Source organism: Euprymna scolopes, chromosome 41, assembly GCF_053919585.1.
Source record: "Euprymna scolopes isolate OS-2025 chromosome 41, ASM5391958v1, whole genome shotgun sequence".
Taxonomy (NCBI): Eukaryota; Metazoa; Mollusca; class Cephalopoda; order Sepiida; family Sepiolidae; genus Euprymna; species Euprymna scolopes.
The window spans coordinates 23,579,988-23,601,741 of NC_136522.1; the positions used below are offsets into that span (position 1 = coordinate 23,579,988).

Sequence of the window (21,754 nt, forward strand, 5' to 3'; positions counted from 1 at the left end):
ATTGAAACTTGCCTTGGTTTCAAATAATTTGAACTAACAGCAATGAGAGACTTGATTCCAAATATTTCTCATATGTTATATCTCCCCTCTTTGGTTTTCATACATAAAGTAAATTTCAGTGTATAAGGATTATTTGATACTGGAGATATTCATAATCGTATCCTATTTCCAAAAGAAGGGAGATATAACATTGGAGAAATATTTGGAATCAAGTCTCCTCTTGCTGTTATTTCAGATCATTTGAAACCATAGCAGGAAGTTTTAGTCTCCTCTCCATCGAGACAAGAGGTTTTGGGTATATATATATATATATATATATATATATATATATATATATATATATATGATTAGTTTTTTTTTTTTTGGAAAAAGAATTCCAGCAGAGTGCTCAATTAAAAGGAAAATCCAAAATTTAAGAGCGTATTTATATTTTGTGTACGGAAAGTTGTTAGTTGAGACAGATCATTGGTACCGTCGGTTTCAAGCCCGATAATAAGGTATCCTTATCAATCTCTCTTCAGCCGAATATTGGCTGAAGAGAGCTTGATAAGGATACCTTAAACGGGCCTTATTATCGGGCTTGAAACCGACGGTACCAATGATCTGTCTCAACTAACAACTTTTTGTACACAATATATATATATATATATATATATATATATATATATATATATATATATTACTCATGTTCACCCCTTACAAAGCATATTGCCACTTGGACATAGGGGTCTACTATTTGGGGCATGTCTAGGAAAGATTAACAAGATATTTGCTTATGTTACATTTAAACTTCTGCATATCAGTACAGCCAGGGAAGCAGGCAGCAAGAAGGGAATTCCAAAGTCTAGCCGTTCGAGGGAAGAAACTATTAGAATAGAAAGCTTTCTGGCATTTACAGACAACAACAATGAAGGGGTGAGATCTTATTGCTAAGCGGGGGTGTCGGGGATATGTACGTCAGGGGGTGAAACAAGGTCATTAGAACACATTCTATTAAACTAGTTGTAAAACAGTGATGCAACATTGTGGCGATGGGACAGGGGCTGGAGCTTAGTTGATAAAGTTGGACCGATTAGATTGACAACTCTTTTTTGAACTTTATCTAAGAGGGGAAGATACAACAATACTCCATGCATGGGCGAATGGTGTCCTTGTAAAGGTACAGGATACTCTCAGGTGTGAGTAGTCTTCTAGCTCGATAGAGGGAACCTACCTTCTTTGCAGCAGCTTTTGCAATATCCTCAATGTATTTCTTCCAGTTCATATTGCCCGCAAATGTTAGGAGTTTGAAGGTAGAATTCTCAGGTAGGGTGCTATTTGTCATGGATATAGTGGGTTGGAGAGGCGTCTTGTAATTGTTAAAGGAAAGCAGCTTAGTTTTACTAGCATTAAATGTTACCATCCATTTGTGGCCCCATTCCACAATGGTCTGGAGGTCATTTTCTAACGATTCTGCCATTGTCTTAGATTTATGTACATCCGTTCTTCCCTCATGCATATTATAGAGCGTTGTATCATCAGCAAATATACCCATTTCGGACACAATGTTATCAGGGAGGTCGTTTATGAATATCAGGAACTATAATGGTCCAAGGATCGATCCCTGAGGTACTCCCGCATTAATGCTATGCTGCTTGGATGTACGTCCTTAAATGACAACTTGTATGCTTCTATTGTCTAAGAAGGATCTAATTATATTTAGTATACGACCAGTTATACCGTACGATTTAATTTTCATTAGCAGCCCTTCCTTCCAGTGTCGAAAGCCTTGGATATATCAAGGGCTACAGCCCTGGCTTCGCCCGCCTTATCTAGTACATGGTAAATGCATTCACAAATAAATGTTAAAATATATGCAGTAGAACGACATTGCCTGAATCCATACTGTTTGCCAGAGAGAAGATTTGCTTTTGCGAGGTGGTGAACTAGTGCTTGATTAATTAAGGTCTCAAAGACTTTAGCAAAGAGTGGGAGGAGACTAATGGGGCGATAACTGAGAGGGTCTGTGCTTACACCAGAATTCTTGTACACTGGTATCACAGAGGCCATCTTTCAGCTAATGTTTTTTTCCGTTAACTTGAAAGAAGTTTATATAAAATAATTTTATGAAAAATACCCCCAAAAAACAGTAGGTTCTCTAGAGTGCAATGTAGAATAACATATATTTTGGACTAAATTACTGCATGGAGGCATGTGAAGCTTCCTCCCGGGCGATTTCACGGATTTCGATGACAATAAAAATATAGGGTGTGAAATATTCGTTGATTATCATTGAATCCCAGGTAACGTCGGTTCTCCCTACTAGTATATATATATATATATATATATATATATATATATATATATATATATATATATATATATATATATATATATATGCATAGATCATCGTATAACGATTAGATCACTGTCTGGCTGACGTAAATGAACATTTAAAATTAAAATGTTTGAATTCAACGTTATTTCACGCGGTTAATGGTAGCCGAATGGATACGGTCTCTGCTAATCGAGCCAGATGGTTCGTGTTGCCGGGTTCGAATCGTTCGACTGGTGTTAATCGTGACATCCTGCACCGAAGATTCCCGAAATGATGAAACACTAGCGTCTGTAGGTATTTAATTATTATAGTAAAAAAATAATGTATATATATATATATATATATATATATATATATATATATATATATATATACCATGAGAGGAAGCTTAATGTATTTCAACTGAAATATTTAAGAACTTAGTGTTGGATTGGAGTAACTTTGCGAAATGTACTAAGCAGTGTAGTATCAGACGGCTTACTATTAACAGATCCATCAACGTCGTAATTCGAAAGAGATTAACGTGGTTTGAACATGTTTGCTTGTCTATCAAACTACACCTGTGTAAAGAAATCATATCAAGATGATTTCATTCAAAATATCAAGAGAACGTTTAGACTGGATTGCCGTTCCTTACAGCCGAAAATCTGATCCAAGACTGGACTAAGAGGTGTCATTTTGTTTTCAAGCATGTAGTGAAGCTCTCTGATTATGCAAATAAGTTTAGTCAATATATCAGGTTGTTGCATAAGTTCCCGCCGTTTCATAAAAAAATTGTTCTAAAACATGTTTTGATATTTGGCATTAGAAAGCACGTATTCTATTCTACAAGATAATGGTCATCGGTTTTTGCGCATATAATTTTTTCTCGTTTTTCAGAAACGTCAAATGGATTTTCACATAGATAAACAAAAATCACATTTTCCACACCTCCTTCTGTTCGCCTATAATCGAGGACAAATGCGAGTGAAGTGACCAAGGGTATTTGTACTGTATATGGAGAAAACGCTATAGATGAGAGAACTGTTCGAGATTAGTTTACCAGATTTGGACACGGTAATTTGGACCCCAGTGACACCACTCGTTCCGGAAGACAAATCAAGATAGACGAAGGCCAACTCAGGGTTTTTTTGAAGGAAGGTGGCCATCAGACATGTAGATACTTGGGTGAAAAGACGAAGTGTGATTTTGCGACGATTTCACGCCCCATTCAGTCGATGGGATTCACACAAAAAATTGGAGCTTGCGCCCCACCCAAACTTACTTTTGATTTCTTTGATTTTCTTAAAAATAAAAACGGCGGGAACTTATGCAACACCCTAATATATTCCGGTTCTTTGACTGTCATGGCTCTTGTGTGCTGCGACGTTGTTTGCCTGTGGAATTTATTATATATATATATATATATATATATATATATATATATATATATATATATATATATATATATATATATATATATATATAGGAAGGGCGCGGTGGATACTAGAAAGCTGATTGGCTAACTAAAATCTCAATAGAAGAGGAGCATATAAAAACGATAAACAACCACAGAATTCGCGAATAAGCCTGAGGAACCCTAGAGTGGATGAAACACGGAATATTCAGTGTACCTATTTAAAATGCCTCCCCACGGGACAGAGTTAGACACCAGGGTTGTTTTTTAACGTGGAGAAAAGGTACAAAATTAAAAATTGTCTCAGTCGGGAAGGATTTCTCTTCCACTGAAAGAGAACGAGAAATGGAAGTGCCGCAGCCGAAGAACAGATACTACACTTTGATCTTGGCCAAAAGGACAAGCTTAATCGCCATATATATTTTATAAATTACTATATATATATATATATATATATATATATATATATATATATATATATGTGTGTGTGTGTGTGTTTGTATGTGCATGTATGTGTATGTTTGTATGTGCATGTATGTATGTGAGTGTTTGTATGTACGTGGATGTGTATGTGTGTGGTCCGAATCCCTTATGTATCAAGTTTTCAGAGGAATTTGCTAGGAACCGTTCAGCACACAAAGATAAGATCATTTACAATCATTCATATATATATATATATATATATATATATATATATATATATATATATATATATTGAGTAAATATAATTACCAATAGAGAATTAACCCTATAATAATAAATACGAGATTTGCATAAATTAAAATATCATCTTAAAGCGTATTTTACGATCGGGCAACGCCGGGCACTAGATAATATCTATCTATACATCTATAGAGTTGAGTTTTATCACACTTACATTGATATTTAAAACCTACTTTTTCTATTTAAATTTTATTAAAACGAACTTCTTAATATTCAGTCAATATAATCTGTTAACGACTTCATGAAGGGTAACTAATTTGCATATAACTTTTAAAAACGAACATTAAGTACTCATCCAGTTTTTTATGGTTTCTTATTGGATTATTGGTTTCATTTAATTATGAAGCTCAATTCTATTTATGTATAGGTTCTTCATTATGTATAATTGCGTAGGTTGAAAAAGTTATTATCCAAGCACATCTCTCTCTCTCTCTCTCTCTCTCTCTCTCTCTCTATATATATATATATATATATATATATATAATATATACATAATATATATATATATATATATATATATATATATATATATATATATATATATATATATATATATATATATATATATATATATAAATGATCTTGCCTGTGTGTGTGTGGAAAGTCTCTACCAAACCTCTCTATGAATGTTGCTTTAAGCCTGTAAAACTACCTCACTAAGAGGTTAAAATTAAAAACAAAAACAAAAAAAAAAAACAAGAAAAAAATCAACCTCGATAGCAATAAGTCGAATAAAGCTTTTACTCATGCATATATACAAAAATACATTCAGTTTCTCAATTTTTAACTTTTCTTTTTCCATTTGTCGATAGCTCAAACCATAACGAAGCGAGAACTCTAAATAACAACTAAGGCTGGAGCGCCAAACGTTTTCATTTCGATTCTAGCTGATGCCATTACAGTTATATCTTTTATGCAACTTTTGAAACCATAACAAAACATTGGGTACAATATAATAATCAATAGAGAATTGGCTGTATAGTTATAAATATGAAATCTGCATGAATTAAATTTATATCATATTTATGCGTAGTTTATGACCAAGCAACGCCAAGCGACCCGCTTATACAAACATAACACACACACACACACACACACACACACACACACACACACACACACACACACACACATGCACTTTGGTGAGAATTTTACTTGCTGGTCGTATGGTCCACATTTTTAAGAATCAGTTATGGCGTGGGTATATCTGTTGCTATACGTTGGAATTGCCTTGCCGGAGACTAACGGGCGACCACCATTTATAATTTGGGTGAAGATCGGATCATCTTTTTCTATTTTTTTAAGTTATCTTTGCTTAATTATTTTAAAATTATATTTGTATTGTTGGGGAACAACAGCTGACAAGGAGGAGTATAGATGGATTAAAATGTCAGAGAGAAGAAAGCAAATTATTGCCAGCTGTTTGATAATGAAAGATTGAAGATAGATAGACCTAATTCCACGAGTATATTGTACGGGGTAAATGGGGGAGTTATGAATGTAATAATAAAAGAAAGAGGTGAAGGGAGAGAGTATAAATAGAGAGCTAGGGGGAGAAAGCTGGGGAACAAAAAGCTAACGTTAGAAAAAAGTAAGTAAGAAAAGAAAGAAAAAAGAGAGAAAGGTGAAGATAGAGAGAGGAGGAGATATAAGAAAGAGGGGGATATAGTATGGATAGATAGAGAGAGATATAGAGGGATAGAGGGAGAGAGATATAGAGAGATAAAGAGAGATATATAGAGAGGGAGATAGATAGAGATATAGAGAGAATGAGAGAGAGAGAGAGAGAGAGAGAGAGAGAGAGAGAGAGAGAGAGAGAGAGAGAGAGAGAGAGAGAGAGAGAAAATAAAAAACTTATTTTCAGAGAAAGACACATTTAAGAATATTTCAGAACAGGGAGTCGCTATAATCTATCCAGAGTTTTTTTTTAAAATAACATCGATTATCAAGATTAAAAGACACTCGAAGACACTGGTTAAAGAGATAGACAATGATGAAGAATGTGTTTAAAGTTAAACATGCCTGTTATTTTTAAGAAATGAAAGAAAAAGCCAGGGCAAGGAGAGAGAGAGAGAGAGAGAGAGAGAGAGAGAGAGAGAGAGAGAGAGAAAAGAGTCGGAGGTGGAGACTAAAAGACGAGGCAAAGAAAAACAAGGAGTGAGGGAAAAATAAGAAAAAGACGAAGAAAGAAAAAAGAAAACCAACAAATATAGACGGGAAATAAGATGAAAAAAAAGGATGGAGTAGGAAGATGGGCGAAATAAGAATGAAATTTACAAGTATTTCAAGACAACACCTTGTTACAGTATATCCAGGAGTCTAAAAACCTAATGGTGAAGAATATTATGAGAAGATTTCAACTATAAAGACTAAAAGACACCCAAGGATACTAGTTAATGAGATGGATAATGGTGAAGAATATTATGAGAAGATTGGTAATAATGAATTGGATGGACACAAATTTGACATATTTATTTATTTATTCACTGTTATCCCCATCTTTATAGTTGTTGTTTCACCATGTTTCAGCCAACAATGAGGATAACAGTCTGCAAATGAATAAATAAATACACAAATTACTCATCTCGAAGGATTCCAATAAATAAAATACAAATTTTACATGTTTTTAAAGTTTTGTCATTTTTAGATGTGAATATTTATTACAGCTTGCTTGCACATAACCAAAATGCGATAGAGTACAAGAAAAATGCTTACTTATAATAGATAAATACAACGCCTTCCTGGACCAAAGCAGAGAGAAATTTGGCACTTAAGCAGTATATCGTCGGAATTATCCGGGTGGTTTATAGAAAACGACGGAAAAAGTTCCATGATGTTTTGTTTTATTTTTACTTTTTTCACGTAAACGCTGGTAATTTTTTTGATGAAAAATATATCATTTCTGACATAATTATTGGAGAATGTTTCAGAAAACCCAAATTCAAATAAAAGACATTCATTGTAAGGTAAGTTTAATGAACAAATATTTATTGTTTTTGAATAACAAACAACTGATAGCAAACAGATGTCTTTTAAAAAAATTTATGTAATTTTTTCTTCTTTTTCTGATTTTAAAAATGATTTTTTGCTTTAAAGAAAATATTTAGATGGCTTTAAAAATAATAAACCAATGATTGCAAGCAAATGCTTTCTTTATAATTTTTTTGTATTAATCTTAAGGCGTTCAGCGTTTCGGCACCTTCCTGCATTTCCCATAAACCGCCAGACGATTCCGACGATAACACGGCCCTTATTCTAACGAAGTACAAGAAATTAAAACACAGCGCATGTAAAGAACGACCAACAAAGTAGTAGGAACGCATGTAGTCATCGCAGTAGTATATCATATATTTGGTGCTGTGACCAGGATGCTATTCTGAATAACCTCTGCATGACACCTCGTGCTTCACAACACAGAATCAATCTAGAAATCTCAACGGCATATCCATTCCAAATAAAGAAGCGAAATGAATAATCACTACAGACATCCAAACCCAACATTTAACCCTCAATAGTTAGTAACGACATGCATGCCAAGAAAAGAAAAAGAAAAAGAAATCGTCCGGAAGGAAAGACACGAAATAAACTCGAACCACAGATAGGATATTAAAATAAAAAAATTATAATTTAACGGATAATAATCGACATTACGTTAACAGGAAAAACACATACGCACGTGAAGTTGTCTTACAATTTTATGAACATCAGGGAATCCCCGTGGAAATTCCATGGTGTATTCTATGTTAATCTGTATAATTTACTGTTAATAATATTGCCTGTTAATAATAACCGAAGTTAAACAACGCTGAACTTGGTCAGTACTAAATGGGTGACCATTTGGGACTTCTAGGTGCTTTATATGCTCTCCGCTTATCTCGGCATTGTTTCCAGTCGTCGTGGACTTCTCTTTGCCACTGGATTCAAACAGTGCCAATTCAGGAGAAATGTGCTTGGAGATTGCGCAACTCTTGCTTCACAATTACATGCGCAGCTACCCCTACAGAGATATAGAGAGAGGGAGATAGATAGATAGATAGATAGATAGAGAGAGAGAGAGAGAGAGAGAGAGAGAGAGAGAGAGAGAGAGAGATAGAGAGAATGAGAGAGAGAGAGACTGAACGGAGGCATCTATCGAATATTGCTATTAAAGAATAAATGCCTATTAGGGTCCAGTTTTTATTCTTCCGTAAAATATTTTTCAGTTTCAGCTAAATATTCTTCAAATAAATAAAACATATATTTGTTTTATATTTATTCAAAATTGTATTGTAACAATTATCTCACTTATTGCAGTAAAAACTAAATATTCTTTCATATCAATAAAACGAATGTTAATTTTTAAAAGTGTAGTTATTAAAAATTCTACTCTTTTAGGCGACGGCACAGTGTAATCTGATTTGTTAACAAGTTATTTTAAAATAGACGAATCAGTTTCTTTTTTACCTTAGCAATATCAGATTAATCAACAATCACCATTTTTAAAAATCTTATGTTTGAATTTGTGTAAAAGTTGATAATGTACGGACGAACATAAAATGCTTTAACGTATTTTTATTAAGCAGAAACACACGATGTATTTTTCACTGTGTTCATGACACCGTATTACTTTCTTTAGTTTTATTGTTACACCCTCTTCGCGTTGCGTAAATATCTTGGAAAGCACTGAATTATTGGTCCCCCGACAAAAGGAGGGTGGACTTGTAAATTCACCCTTGTCCGTTCGTTCGTCCGTTCGTTCGTTCGTCTTTTCGCACTTTTCGCAATAACTGCGCGTTGGAATTTTTGGATATTTTGCACAAATATTAAACATGATATGAGTAAAAAAGTAACATAACGGATTTTCCAGGAAAACTCCGGTTGCCCCCTAGAGGCGCATTTCGGGCTAAAATGGTTAAAATTGACACTTTTGTGCTTATTAAAAAAAAAAAAAAAATTGATGCCTTGGATTTTTATAAAACTTCCTGAAAAGTTGTAACTAACTGATTTCTATATAACTTTGTTTGTCTATACTTCGCGATAACTCTTGGGTGTGTCCCAGGGGCTAATTTAGGGTTGATAAAAACACTCTATTTTTGGGACTATTTTACTATATTTGCCCAAAATTTTCTGTGTATGTCTATTTTGCTGAACTCAAATTTAAATGTGTTAAGCCCTTGGGGATTTTTGGGGCTAAATAGGGGTGCAAATGATGGACGACTTAGTTATTTCTTTATTTTGCATGGTGCAGAATTCAAATTTACATATGTTAAGGCCTAAAATTGTACTGTTTGTTCATTTTAACCAGGATTTGACGTGCTCCGAGAACTTTTGGGACTAAATGGGGGGGGGGCAATGCAGAACTTAATCATTTTTTTATGCTTCGTTTACTTGTGTCTTATATATTTGGTCTAAATGTAGCCATTAAAACCGGATATACGTATTTGAAGTTTTTTTTATACTCGTATGTTACTTAGAGACGAGGCACGTCACTATTTGACACATAGGGCATAATATAGAGATTCGAGGGCGCTTCCATTGTCTTTCTCCAGAAATTTTCATAATTTGATTTAAATTTCATAAAAATAGGATATATCTGAAGTGTTAAGGGGTTTATGCCCTTACAACATCTTCAGGATACACTTAGTGATTCAGGAACATGTCCATAGGTTTTCCCAGTAATTTTCACATGAAAACGGACTTTTAGATTTTATGTAGAGTCTCTAATCCTTCTTTCCTATCTTTTCTTTCTTATATGCAACCCAAAAACACCTCACACAGACACAAACCATACAGTTTATATATATATATATATATATATATATATATATATATATACATACATACATACACACACACACACACATATATGGAAAAAGGAACAAACTAAATTATATGTACATCAACGTTTCGTTTAATTTTAAGACTTGCTCCAAACGATTAATTTGAAGAAAATAAAATGCCAGTACAATATTTGAAAATTTAAAATATTTACTGGTATTTTATTTTCTACAAATAAACTATCCCGAGGAAGTATTGAAATAAAGACAAAACGTTGATGAACATATAACTTGGTTTGTTCCTTTTTCATCTACACACACACACACACACACACACACACACACACACACACACACACACACACACACACACACACACACACACACAATTTAAAATCAAAATATTTTAATTTCAGTAGAGTATAATTGTACAATAGAAAATCTTATCTATAATATAGGTAATGTCAAAATACAAGCATTTTGGTACTCTAAATACTTTAGTTATTAATATCAGCTCAATAGTTGATTAAAATCAAACAGAGCTATTATAAAGTATGTTGAGATTAATAAAATTAACACATCATTCATGTCAATTCCAAAAATTCATAATTAATATCATATTAAATTAAATACTAAAATCATCATTCGAATCATGTTATTGGTAGATTATTAATATTCTTATTTTATTTAGTTTATTATATTATAATCCATTATCTTTTTAAATGATTGATTTTCTTTTTTTTTTTAATTAGTACTTATGTTTACAAAATTCTGACTGACAGACAGACAGACGCACAAACAGACATACAGACAGACACACACACAAGTGCCCCTCTACGTTATGCGTGGATAACATAGGTACGTGCGAACAGATCAAATACATGATGATTTCTTACCGGCAGTTTAGTTTTTTTGTTAATTCAACCTTGGTCTGTGCGTTGACGTGTATATTCAATAAAAGGAGAAGAACTACAGAACAAACCAAAAACTTCTGCAGCGTTGAACAACCGAATTGCAGCATTTTGCGATTATCGTTGGCCAGCAGCAGCAGCAGCGGCGGCGGCTAACCCTAGAGAACAAAAACAACAAGGAAAAAAAATTATATATTTTTTTTGAAACAACATAAATATTAAATACTAAAAACGAACAACAAAAAGATACTCAAGCATAAAATTTTATACAAAGAATTAACCTCTATCGGTTACTCGTTGTTATTGACATTCGTCTGTCTCAGAAGATGCTCTACGCCTCATATCTTTTTTCCGTTGCCAAAATTTATTTGTTGTGATTGTGCAAGCCTATCCAGACTCGGCAGGTTCTGTTGTAGATACCACAGGTGTTAGTGGTGTCTGGATGCGAGAGCTCTATTGTAGTCCACTGCTATCAATGCACCTCTCATCTTCATCCACTACTGATGTCTCCTCTCTTCTCTTGATGGATGCCTTTAGAGTCCTTCTCGAGTTTCTTCTTAGATTTTATGTAGATTCTCTAATCTTTTTTTTTCTATAGGAAACACACAAACATCACACATGCATACATACAGCTATTGAGTTTTATACATGTAGAAGACTAGCACATATGTGTTCTCTCTAGTCGCACATTTTTGCTACGCTGGTTGATCTAAACATATAGAGAGAATTAGTAGAATGATATTATAATATAAAACTATACGTTGATTTTTTTTTACATAGTAATCACCACTTATCAAGGCCCGGAAGCCACTCAGGGATAAAAGTTATTGCAAGTACATTACGTTAGTGTGGAGATTTGATGAAGTGTTTACTTAAGGGGGCGGTTCATTAGGAATTTGCTTACGTTGGACTTGAAGACATCCAAGTGTAGTCCGGTGGGAAGCAGGCAGACGGAACAGAGTTCCACAGGCGTGCAGTTCTAAGAAAGAAGCTTTGTTCATGGAATCCACGTTTTGATTTAGGCACAGAAAAAGAGTGGGAGAAATTTTTCACAGTGGATTCAGCTAGACGGGTGTTTTTCGTGAAAGATTGGCGAATGCACTATACATATTTGTAGTTTTATGTTTTGAAAAAATGATACAAATCATAAATCTATGACGTCACGTCAAAGGCACAATTATTTCGTTAAGCTAATAAGATCTACTTATGAGAACATTTAAATAGCTCAGTTCGTAGAACCTCAGATTGAAGATCTCAAGGATTTAAGTTCGGCCATCTGCCTTATCTTGTTTGGAATTTGTTCTTTAGTATTATTGCAATATTTTCCATTTCTAAAAGAAGTTATTTCGATATTAAAATGTTTTTCTTACAAAAATGACAGGTTCTGTTACAGTTGCTACAGATGTAGGTGGTGTCTGGTTGCGAGAGCTTTGTTGCAATCCACTGCCGCCTGTGTTTTCTACCCCCCCCATCACTGCTTGTCTTGCCTCTCTTCACTCCTCTTGAAACATACATAGGCAGCTCTTTTCTAGCGACTGTGGTCTTCAGTCATGAACTGCCACCCTGTTATTTCTATGACTTGTCCTCATGTCCCTCTGAGATTTTTTTTTATTTTTAACATTTTCCATGTAGAATTAATTTATATCGGTTACCAATGTTATAAAAACAATATATGCAAATAAAGAAATTGCATACTTAGAATGCTATATATTTATTTTAATAGCCGGTTTGTTAGTGAAACGAAGGGTTTCGAATCTCGGCGTAGGAAGACTCGTTATGTCTAAAACTTTTTCCCCACATATCACTTACCGTATGTTTCTGCGTATAAGGCGACCGTCAAATAAGACGAAGTACAAACTTGAAGCAAATTTTAATACATTTATCGGTTGTATAAGACGACTGCTAAATAACGAATCCATGTTTGTTTAGTCTAGTCTAGAGATTGCCACACCTGGTATCTTATGAAATATTGATTTTTAAAGATGATTTTTTTAAACTTTAAGGGTCGTCTTATATGCGGAAATTTACGGTAATTATTCAGCACATAGCGTGTAATGTACAGATTTGGTACCACACCCACCATCTTCACCGAAGAATTTAATATAAGGAAATTTAAAAAAGTATGACATTCCATTTTTTATTCCACCCGAATGGATCAGAGATAATTGCAAATTGTATTGTTATAATGACTGAGCCTATGCATTCATGACCCGAAAGTTTTATAATCTCTGTTGCAGATATTGACGGCTTGATACTCTAAGAAAGAAACTCCTGTAATGAATGTACGTCAGAAACAGAGATGCGTCATTGAATTTCTTCACGCAGAAAAAATTGAACCGATTAACATTCATCAGGGCTCGATCGGACCAGCAATTTTTGAGACGAAGTAGAATGGACAAAGAGACAAAAAGATATATTAAACAAAGGGAAATGTATACATACTCACTTTCAAACCCAAACACACACATATATTTATTTATAAGAGAAAAGAAATTAAAACTGTAAGTAAGTTGAAATTTATAATCAAATTTATTGTTATACTGAATATCCCCCCCCCAAAATTTACAAAATCCTTATTCCACGGAGTTCCGAAGAATGCTATTCCTGCTATTCTTCTTATCAAAGGACAGAAAGAAATCAGCAAATTATATTTGTAGCAATGCTAAAATTTGCTGGCTACGGCATTAAATGAAACCACAATTTATTATAGTCATAAATTGCAAAGATCTACATGTTCTTTAAAAGCAACGAGTGAAAAATGTAGATATAGAAAAATAATTAAAAAAAAAAACAAAAAAAAACCGGGCATAAAATTGCAGCTTGCATGGAGACTCTTTCAAAGGTAATCCGAAAAGCGAAAATAATTCTTTAGAAAAAATCAAATCCAAATTTAAATCTACTTGAGTGCAATTAGTCCGGCTGGAAAATTTCAACGCAGCTGAAATTCATGCAAATTGTTTTTGCGGTTAGTGCAGTAGTCCAAATATAGGTTGATCTCAAGTTGAGTGGATTCGAGAAATTAGATGGACAGAATAACCAACATTATATATATATATATATATATATATATATATATATATATATATATATATATATACATACATATATAATGTTGGTTATTCTGTCCATCTAATTTCTATCGTATGTGTGAGAGATAGAGAGAGAGAGAGAGAGAGAGAGAAACGGGAAACTGGCAGTTGTGTGAGAGTCAGCAATGAAAATGCTATTTCTAACTGAAATGTGAGAAACCGACAACTCGCCCGACGGACAGAACCTCATGGATGATATAAAAGCTAATTAGGTACTAAGAACGGAACGAGAGATTGTTTGACTACCAGCTTCTTCTCACAGCGGATATAGATTTCACATTAGTTAATCGGCGAGGGCATAAGATCCAGTTTCAAATTCGAGAACGAGAAAGAAAAACAAAACAAAAAGAAAACAAAATGGCGACCGGTGACCATTTTGTGTCCATTTATGCGTGATATGTATAAAGAAAAAGGCTGGGGAAAAAAGATTATTTTCTTAATCGGTGTAAATATTTTGGATTAGGTAAAGGTCAGCGATTCTCAGGCTCATTTAGCCTGATGATTTCCGTCGGGAATGAAGCACAAATAATTCTGTATCTTCGGAGAGTAGAATGTAAATCTTGGGTTTATTTTCGCCAGCCTCGCAACTTTCACTCCCTCAGCCCGCACACTCCATGATCGATGTTTCTAAAAAATAACCAAACTGACCCACTCTGCTCTTCTGGTTGGGATATGAAAAAACATTAACGTAGTTAAGTTGAAGAGAGGGAAAGTAGTGTTTTTTACTGCTTTATTAAGTAAAGTTTGGTGGGGGCCGATACTCGTGCATCTCATATAATGATCAAATGTTAGCCTCCATGAAGGGACCGATGGACTTCCGAGAACTACTTGAAGTAAAATGAAAAAAAAACAAAAAAACTAACATTTGGCTTGTGTATCTTAATAATAGATTTTCCGCAAGTGATAGCTGACGGAGTTCTGCTAGTACGGTGTAACCATTTAATAGCAAAGCAGGAACTCGGATGCGCCACAGCCACGCTGAAATCAACATTTGTTTCGATTTCATCGGTGATAGAGAGAGGATTTGCATGCATCTTGCCGATGACTTATAAAGGCCACTCACGCATCCAGTTGGCAATCGCAGTAAATAGTGCTGGTAGAGGTATGCGATGGTTAGCACATCCACTACGGTTCTTCCGAGGCCGGTGTACTAAGGACGACAAAGTAAGAACACGAGAAAGATCAAAGTCAATCGTAGCCAAGTTGCGTCGATACTAAAACTCTTCAATTTGTATGTGAAAATTGTTTTGATCATCAGCATAGTTGATGTAGTGTTCTTCGATGTAAATAAGGAACCAGCTATTATAATACTTCTTGTTTTGTATTTATAGGCGCACAGAATTGTTATGGTCGACTCCTTTGATATTCAACCACTCTCTTTAACAATTTTCTGAAAAGATATCGCATCAGGTTAAATTTTAGAGCATGTTTAACAAATATGCTTGCACACAATACGGACTTAAAGCAAGTAAGCTGTTGATGATGTGTATGTGTGTAATTTCAACATCCTTCACCAACAAAACAACAACCGACTGAGAAAACAGCAATTTGTATGTTTTCTCAGTCGGCTGTTGTTTGGAGTCGCATATCTTTTTTTTTTGTTGTTGTTAGAATCTTCTTTTAATGTTGGTCATCATTTAACTGTCGACCTATTCACCTCAATGATACTTATCCTCGAATAATTTTAGTAACAAAAAATCGCTTATTGTGAGTTGAGCTTTCTGCCAAGGAAGGTGGCTTGCTTCAATGAAGAAGAAGAAGAACTATTTGAATATGAAGTTTTTCGGCATCTTATTATCTCTACAAAAAGGAGGTGCGGTTTTGCTGCTAGTCGGGTTTGTCAGATATATTTACATTGAGGTACAAATTCACTGAGTTCGTCGGAGCACATTCCGTGGAAATAGTTGTAAAACAAGCCCACGAGGGAGAGATTGTGGTTTGTGCACCACCACTCCAGATGTGACAACAATACTCCATGCATGGTAAAATTATAGTCTTATAGAGGTATAAGATACTGGTAGGCGTGAGAAGTTTTCTTACCTGGTAAAGGGAGTCTACCTTCTTAGCAACAAACTTAATAGATTTTATTCCTGTGTCGGCTTCTTTAAATTAAATCGCTCGTTTGGTTTAATTTATTGTGTTATGTTGAGAAAAAAGGTCTTGCAGAATTTGAAATTTTGATTTCAAATGATGTATTTTCAAATAAGTTTTTGTTATAATACCTTTACTTTATATATCATTTTAAAGAGCATTTTTTGCCATATCTAATCATTTAAATTACAATCGTTTTAAAACAATTGTCATCTTTTCAGAACGTTTAATACAAGATGGGGAAAACCAAATTCATACAATTTTCTTATTTCAATTTAAGCTGAAAAGCTGCTAAGACAGCTCACGATATCAACGAAGCGTTTGCCCCCCCCAAAAAAAACAACTGAACGCACAACATAATGGTGGTTTAAGAAATTTCGTGGCGGCGGCGAGAGTCTTAAAGATGGTGAGCTTAATGGTTGGGCATCGGATGTTGACAACAATCAATTAAACGCCTTAGTTGAAGCCTTAGTCGAAGCCAATCCACGCACAACTGTTTGAGAACTTGCTTCTGAATTAGACGTAACGTATACGACGATTTCCAACCACTTGAGAACGATTGGAAAGATAAAAAAAAATTGATAAATGAATACTTCACGAATTGAACAACAACCAAAAGAAACGCCGTTATGAAGTCTAATCCCTCCACCTTTTAAGCAACAAAACGACCAATTTCTTGACCGGGTTGTGACGTGCGATGAAAAGTGGGCTTTTTAGGACAACCGGCGATGCTCAGCCCAGTGGTTAGACGCCGACGAAGCTCCACAACAATTTCCGAAGCCGGAGTTGCGCCAAAAGAAGGTTATACTAACTATTTTGTGGTCTGCGACTGGTCTCATCCATTATAGTTTTTTGAATGCAGGCAAAATCATTACGACGGAGAAGTACTGACAACAAACGGATGAAATGCACCAGAAACTTTGACAACAACACCCAGCATTAGTCAACAGGAAAGACCAATTCTCCTCCATGACAATGCTCGACCGTACGTTGCTAAATCGACCCTGCAGAAGTTGAACAAATTGGGCTATGAAACTCTGCCTCACCCTCCATACTCTCCAGACCCCTCATCTATCGACTACCAATTTTTGAAGCATCTCGAAAATTTTCAGCGTGAGAAATGCTTCAAAAACCTAAACGACATCAAAAACGCCTTCAATGCTTTCATCGCCACCAGAATTCAAGATTTTTATTTTACTAACATAAATACACTTGTTTTGTATTGGTAAAAGTGTATTGATTCTAATGTTGCTTATTTCGATCAATATTTTTTTTAAGTCGAGATATGTTCATCTGAATTTAAAAGTTACAAGACACAAGAGCTTTCTTGTCAATCTGATATTTGTGCTTGAAAATTCTAAAGTTATCGTTCAGACACAGTTTACACTTTTGGTTGAAGTTATTAAGGGTGTTGAAATCACTCACATTACACGCGTCATCTATAGGTCTACTGTAAATGAATCGACAAGTCCGTATTGTGTGCAAGCATATTTGTCTAACATGCTCTAAAAATAAACCCGAGGCGATTTCTTTGAGAAAATTATTAAAGAGAGCCGTTAAATATCCAAGGATTCTGCTACAATAATTCTGTGCGCCTATAAACAGAGAACAAGAAGAATGTACGTATTATAATAGCTGGTTCCGTATTTTCATCGAAGAACAGTAAATTCCTGTTTTCATTTATGAATTCTCTGAAACGGACATAGATCAATTTCTGGTGGTCGATGTTATTTTTGGAATTATGTTTCTCGACTTTCGTTCACAATGGCTGAACTAAACATCAACCATGCTGCTGCTGCTGATAATCAAAACAGTTTTCACATATAATTAAATTGAAAAGTTTTAGTATCGACGCAACCTGGTTGCAAATATTGATTTTGACCTTTCTAATGTTCTTACTGCGTCGTTGTTAGCATACCGGCCTCGGAGAACCATAGTAGATGCTCTAACCAGTGCAGACCACAACCAACAACGTTTGCTGTGATCGTCAACTGATGCGTGAGTGGTTTTTACAAGTCATCGGCAAGGTGTGTGGGAATCCTTTCTCCTTCACCGATGAGATTGAAACAAATGTTGAGCATACCGTTTGATTTCAGCGTTGTTGAGGCGCATCTGAGTTCCTGATTTGCTACTAAATGGTTACACTATACCAACATAACTCTGTGAGCCATTTGACACTTGCGGAAAACCTATTATTATAATGCGAAAACAAAATGTTAATTCTTTTTTTCATTTTACTTCAGGTAGTTTTCGGAAATCAATGGATCCATTCTTGGGATAAACATTTGATCTCTAAATGAGACTAGCTGGACGCCTGGCGTTAACCGGTCGTAGAATACGCTTAAAATATCTTAATACGATATTTTAATTTATGCCGATTTCGTATCTATTATTATAGAATCAATTCTCTATTGATTCATATACATTACAAGGAATAATTTGCTCGATGGACTAATTCGCAAATAAATAAATAAATAAATATAAATAAAATAAAATAAAAAAATAAAAAAAATAAAAATGACAATATCGTTCATCAAATTCCGTCTGTGCTCGTTTACAATATCACGTCATTTAACTGTCGACCTATTCACCTCAATGATACTTATCCTCGAATAATTTTAGTAACAAAAAATCGCTTATTGTGTTTATATTATATTATTTGTATTATATTATATTTGGGCTTGACGATCTTAAAAAAAAGAGTTTTTTACAGGGTAATATTTTACGGCATACCAGTAAAGATTACACCGGTGTAACGTAACATATTCCCCTATAAAATTTTTTTTATCTATAAGATAAGAAAGACTTTTTTAAAGATCAGATTTTTTTTGTTTTCGATACTTATCGGATGACTTTCTGTACAAAACATATCTAAGAACACTGCCAGACATATAAATTACCTTTGTGTGAAATTTGCAAAAGATTTTTAAAAAATACCTTGCAAGGATGCGACAGAAGTTTCGCTTGTTTTCTTTTCCTTTTAAAGAAAAATGTTTTCCATAATGTTCTATTGTTAAAGTGTTTTTTTTATTTAATAAGTCTGAAGAAAGGCTGTTTATGTGAAAATTTTCAAACGCCATAACGTTTGAATTTGTCCAAATGGTCTTGAAAAAATTGTAACTAACAATGAAATACACTTTTTGTTGCTATCAATCCATTCTTTGAAGTCTTGGTTTTTGTTAAAACAGTATATGAATGTTCAATTATGAAATATGATAATTTTGTAGCGTACAGTTTAAGTCATTTGTTTTTGACTTAAAATTTATTGGTATATGAACGATTACTGAATCATACAAACCTAGTAAAATTCAAAATATTACAAATAAGACTATATATATATATATATATATATATATATATATATATATATATATATATATATATATATATATATGCAGTAGAACTCCGGAATACGGTTGCCCTAAGATACAGTTTTTTCAGATTAAAATCTGAAATACGATGTTTTTCCGGTCCATGATTGGTATTTGACTCACCTTACGGTGTTATTTATAATGTTATTTGCTTATATACATGTATATTGTATACTGTACTGTAGTTGGTTTCTAGTATTTACTACCGTGTCAGTATTTCTTACATGTGTGAATATATATTACATGGGCTCGTGTATCGACTAGTTGTGTATATAACAGTGTTTTTAATATCTAATGAATGCATGCATACAAAGTATACAAATATTCATTGTGTCCTGCGTGTATATAAACTGTTCATTGTGAGTGCGCCCTCTTCTTCACAAATACACGCAGTTAACAAACGTAACACATAAAATTTTATAAACAAACGAATATTCCTACTTGTCTCAGACCTAAAGGCACATGCCCTCTTATTTGCCCCAAACCCGGAAAAACGCCATAACAACGAGTTATATTTTACACAATCTTTATTATGGGCTCCCTTGTCGGAGTTTGGCACGCTGAATCTCTTTCTACATTTTCACTAGTTCTTTTTACCTGTTTCTAACGGTGTCGCTCACGCGTCCGCTCGTTAACGCGTTTCTCGCCAAATCATTAGCTTGACTAACTACATCAACAAAACCTCAATCACGTTTCAATGACATAAACAGGTGATCTCTCACGTATGCCAAAATCTGTTTACTTCTAACCAAATTCCACAACTACTACGAAAATTGCTAAATCGACTTTGTCTATTTTATGTCTGGGTTAAATTCCTGACTAAACCTTCCAAGCTGTAAATCTACATTTTCCAAAATCTAATTGTTTTATTTTTTCTAATAATAATAATAATAATAATAATAATAATAATAATAATAATAATAATAATAATAATTGAACAGGATACTCGGCGTTGCTCCGGCATGCCAATATGATGCTACAGTATTTGAACGTTAAATTAAAATTCCCCTCTACCCACACACACAAAAAACTGATTTCTATATAATTCTGTTTGTCTACTTCGCGATAACTCTTGAGTGTACCACAGGGGCTCTTTTAGGGTTAATAAAAACACTCCAGTTTTGGGACTATTTTAGCATATTTGTCCAAAATTTTCTGTGTATGTCTATTAAGCAGTTTTGCATGGTGCTGAACTCCAATTTAAATATGGTAAGGCCTTGGGGACTTTTGGGGCTAACTGGGGAGTAGGCAAATGATGGACTTAGTCATTTCTTTTTTTGTATGGTGCAGAACTCAAATTTATATATGTTAAGGCCTAAAACTGCACCGTTTGTTCATTTTCACCAGGATGTTACGTCCCCTGGGAAATTTTGGGGCTAAATATGAGAGCGTTAAGCATTTATTGATCATCATAGAATCCCGGGAAACGTTGTGTGTCCCTGCTAGTTGTTAGTTTTAGAAATTATATGCATTGTCTCTCGATTGAAAATGGGGTTTTATTCTAGTGCTAGAATGTAGGGACATACAGAAAGAATTTGGATTAGCTACTAGACGAAATCCTCGAGTGTCTTCGGTCTCTCTTTAAAAAGGGGTCTAATGACAAGTAACCTGTAACCTGGTCAATTATTATTATTATTATTATTATTATTATTATTATTATTATTATTATTATTATTGGCTCACAAGGAGCTTTCATACAGGTCTTCAGAGATCTTTCCCTGAAAATAGCTTGTGGTGTTCCCTGGAAGCTGAGTGACAACAAGTTTCCCCAGGTTTCCAGTACTCTCCAACTCTTTCGATAAAATTTGCAAATACATTTGCATTATCGCAACAGCTGCTTGCCATTGATTTCCCGTTGGTAGTAGCTATTGGTCTTTTCTGGAATTTGAGTGGCAATAAGCCTCCCCAAGGTCCCTGTTTTCTTCGCACTTATTCGGCTGAGGTCTATTCAGTTCTTCGGTCTATTCTTCTGTTAAGGAGAAGTGCGGGCGAACTGTGTCCAGGCAAACAAAAAGAACACAATAGAAATCCCAGGCGATCAAAGGAACAATGGGTCAATCCCAGGAAAGTTGACCTAGGCTGCATCCAGGCAAGCAGTAG

At 34.4% G+C, this 21,754-nt stretch overlaps 1 protein-coding gene across 1 annotated transcript in view; it reads right to left on the reverse strand.

Annotated features, from left to right (window-relative positions):
- The window catches only part of LOC145266423 (uncharacterized), a 141,584-nt gene that overhangs the window by 31,520 nt on the left and 88,310 nt on the right, over window positions 1–21,754 (reverse strand). Inside the window, exon 2 of the mRNA XM_080122091.1 lies at window positions 11,089–11,261. Coding sequence (XP_079978217.1) covers window positions 11,089–11,213 — 125 coding nt within the window. The 5' untranslated portion in view covers window positions 11,214–11,261. The remainder of the gene's footprint in view (window positions 1–11,088; window positions 11,262–21,754) is intronic.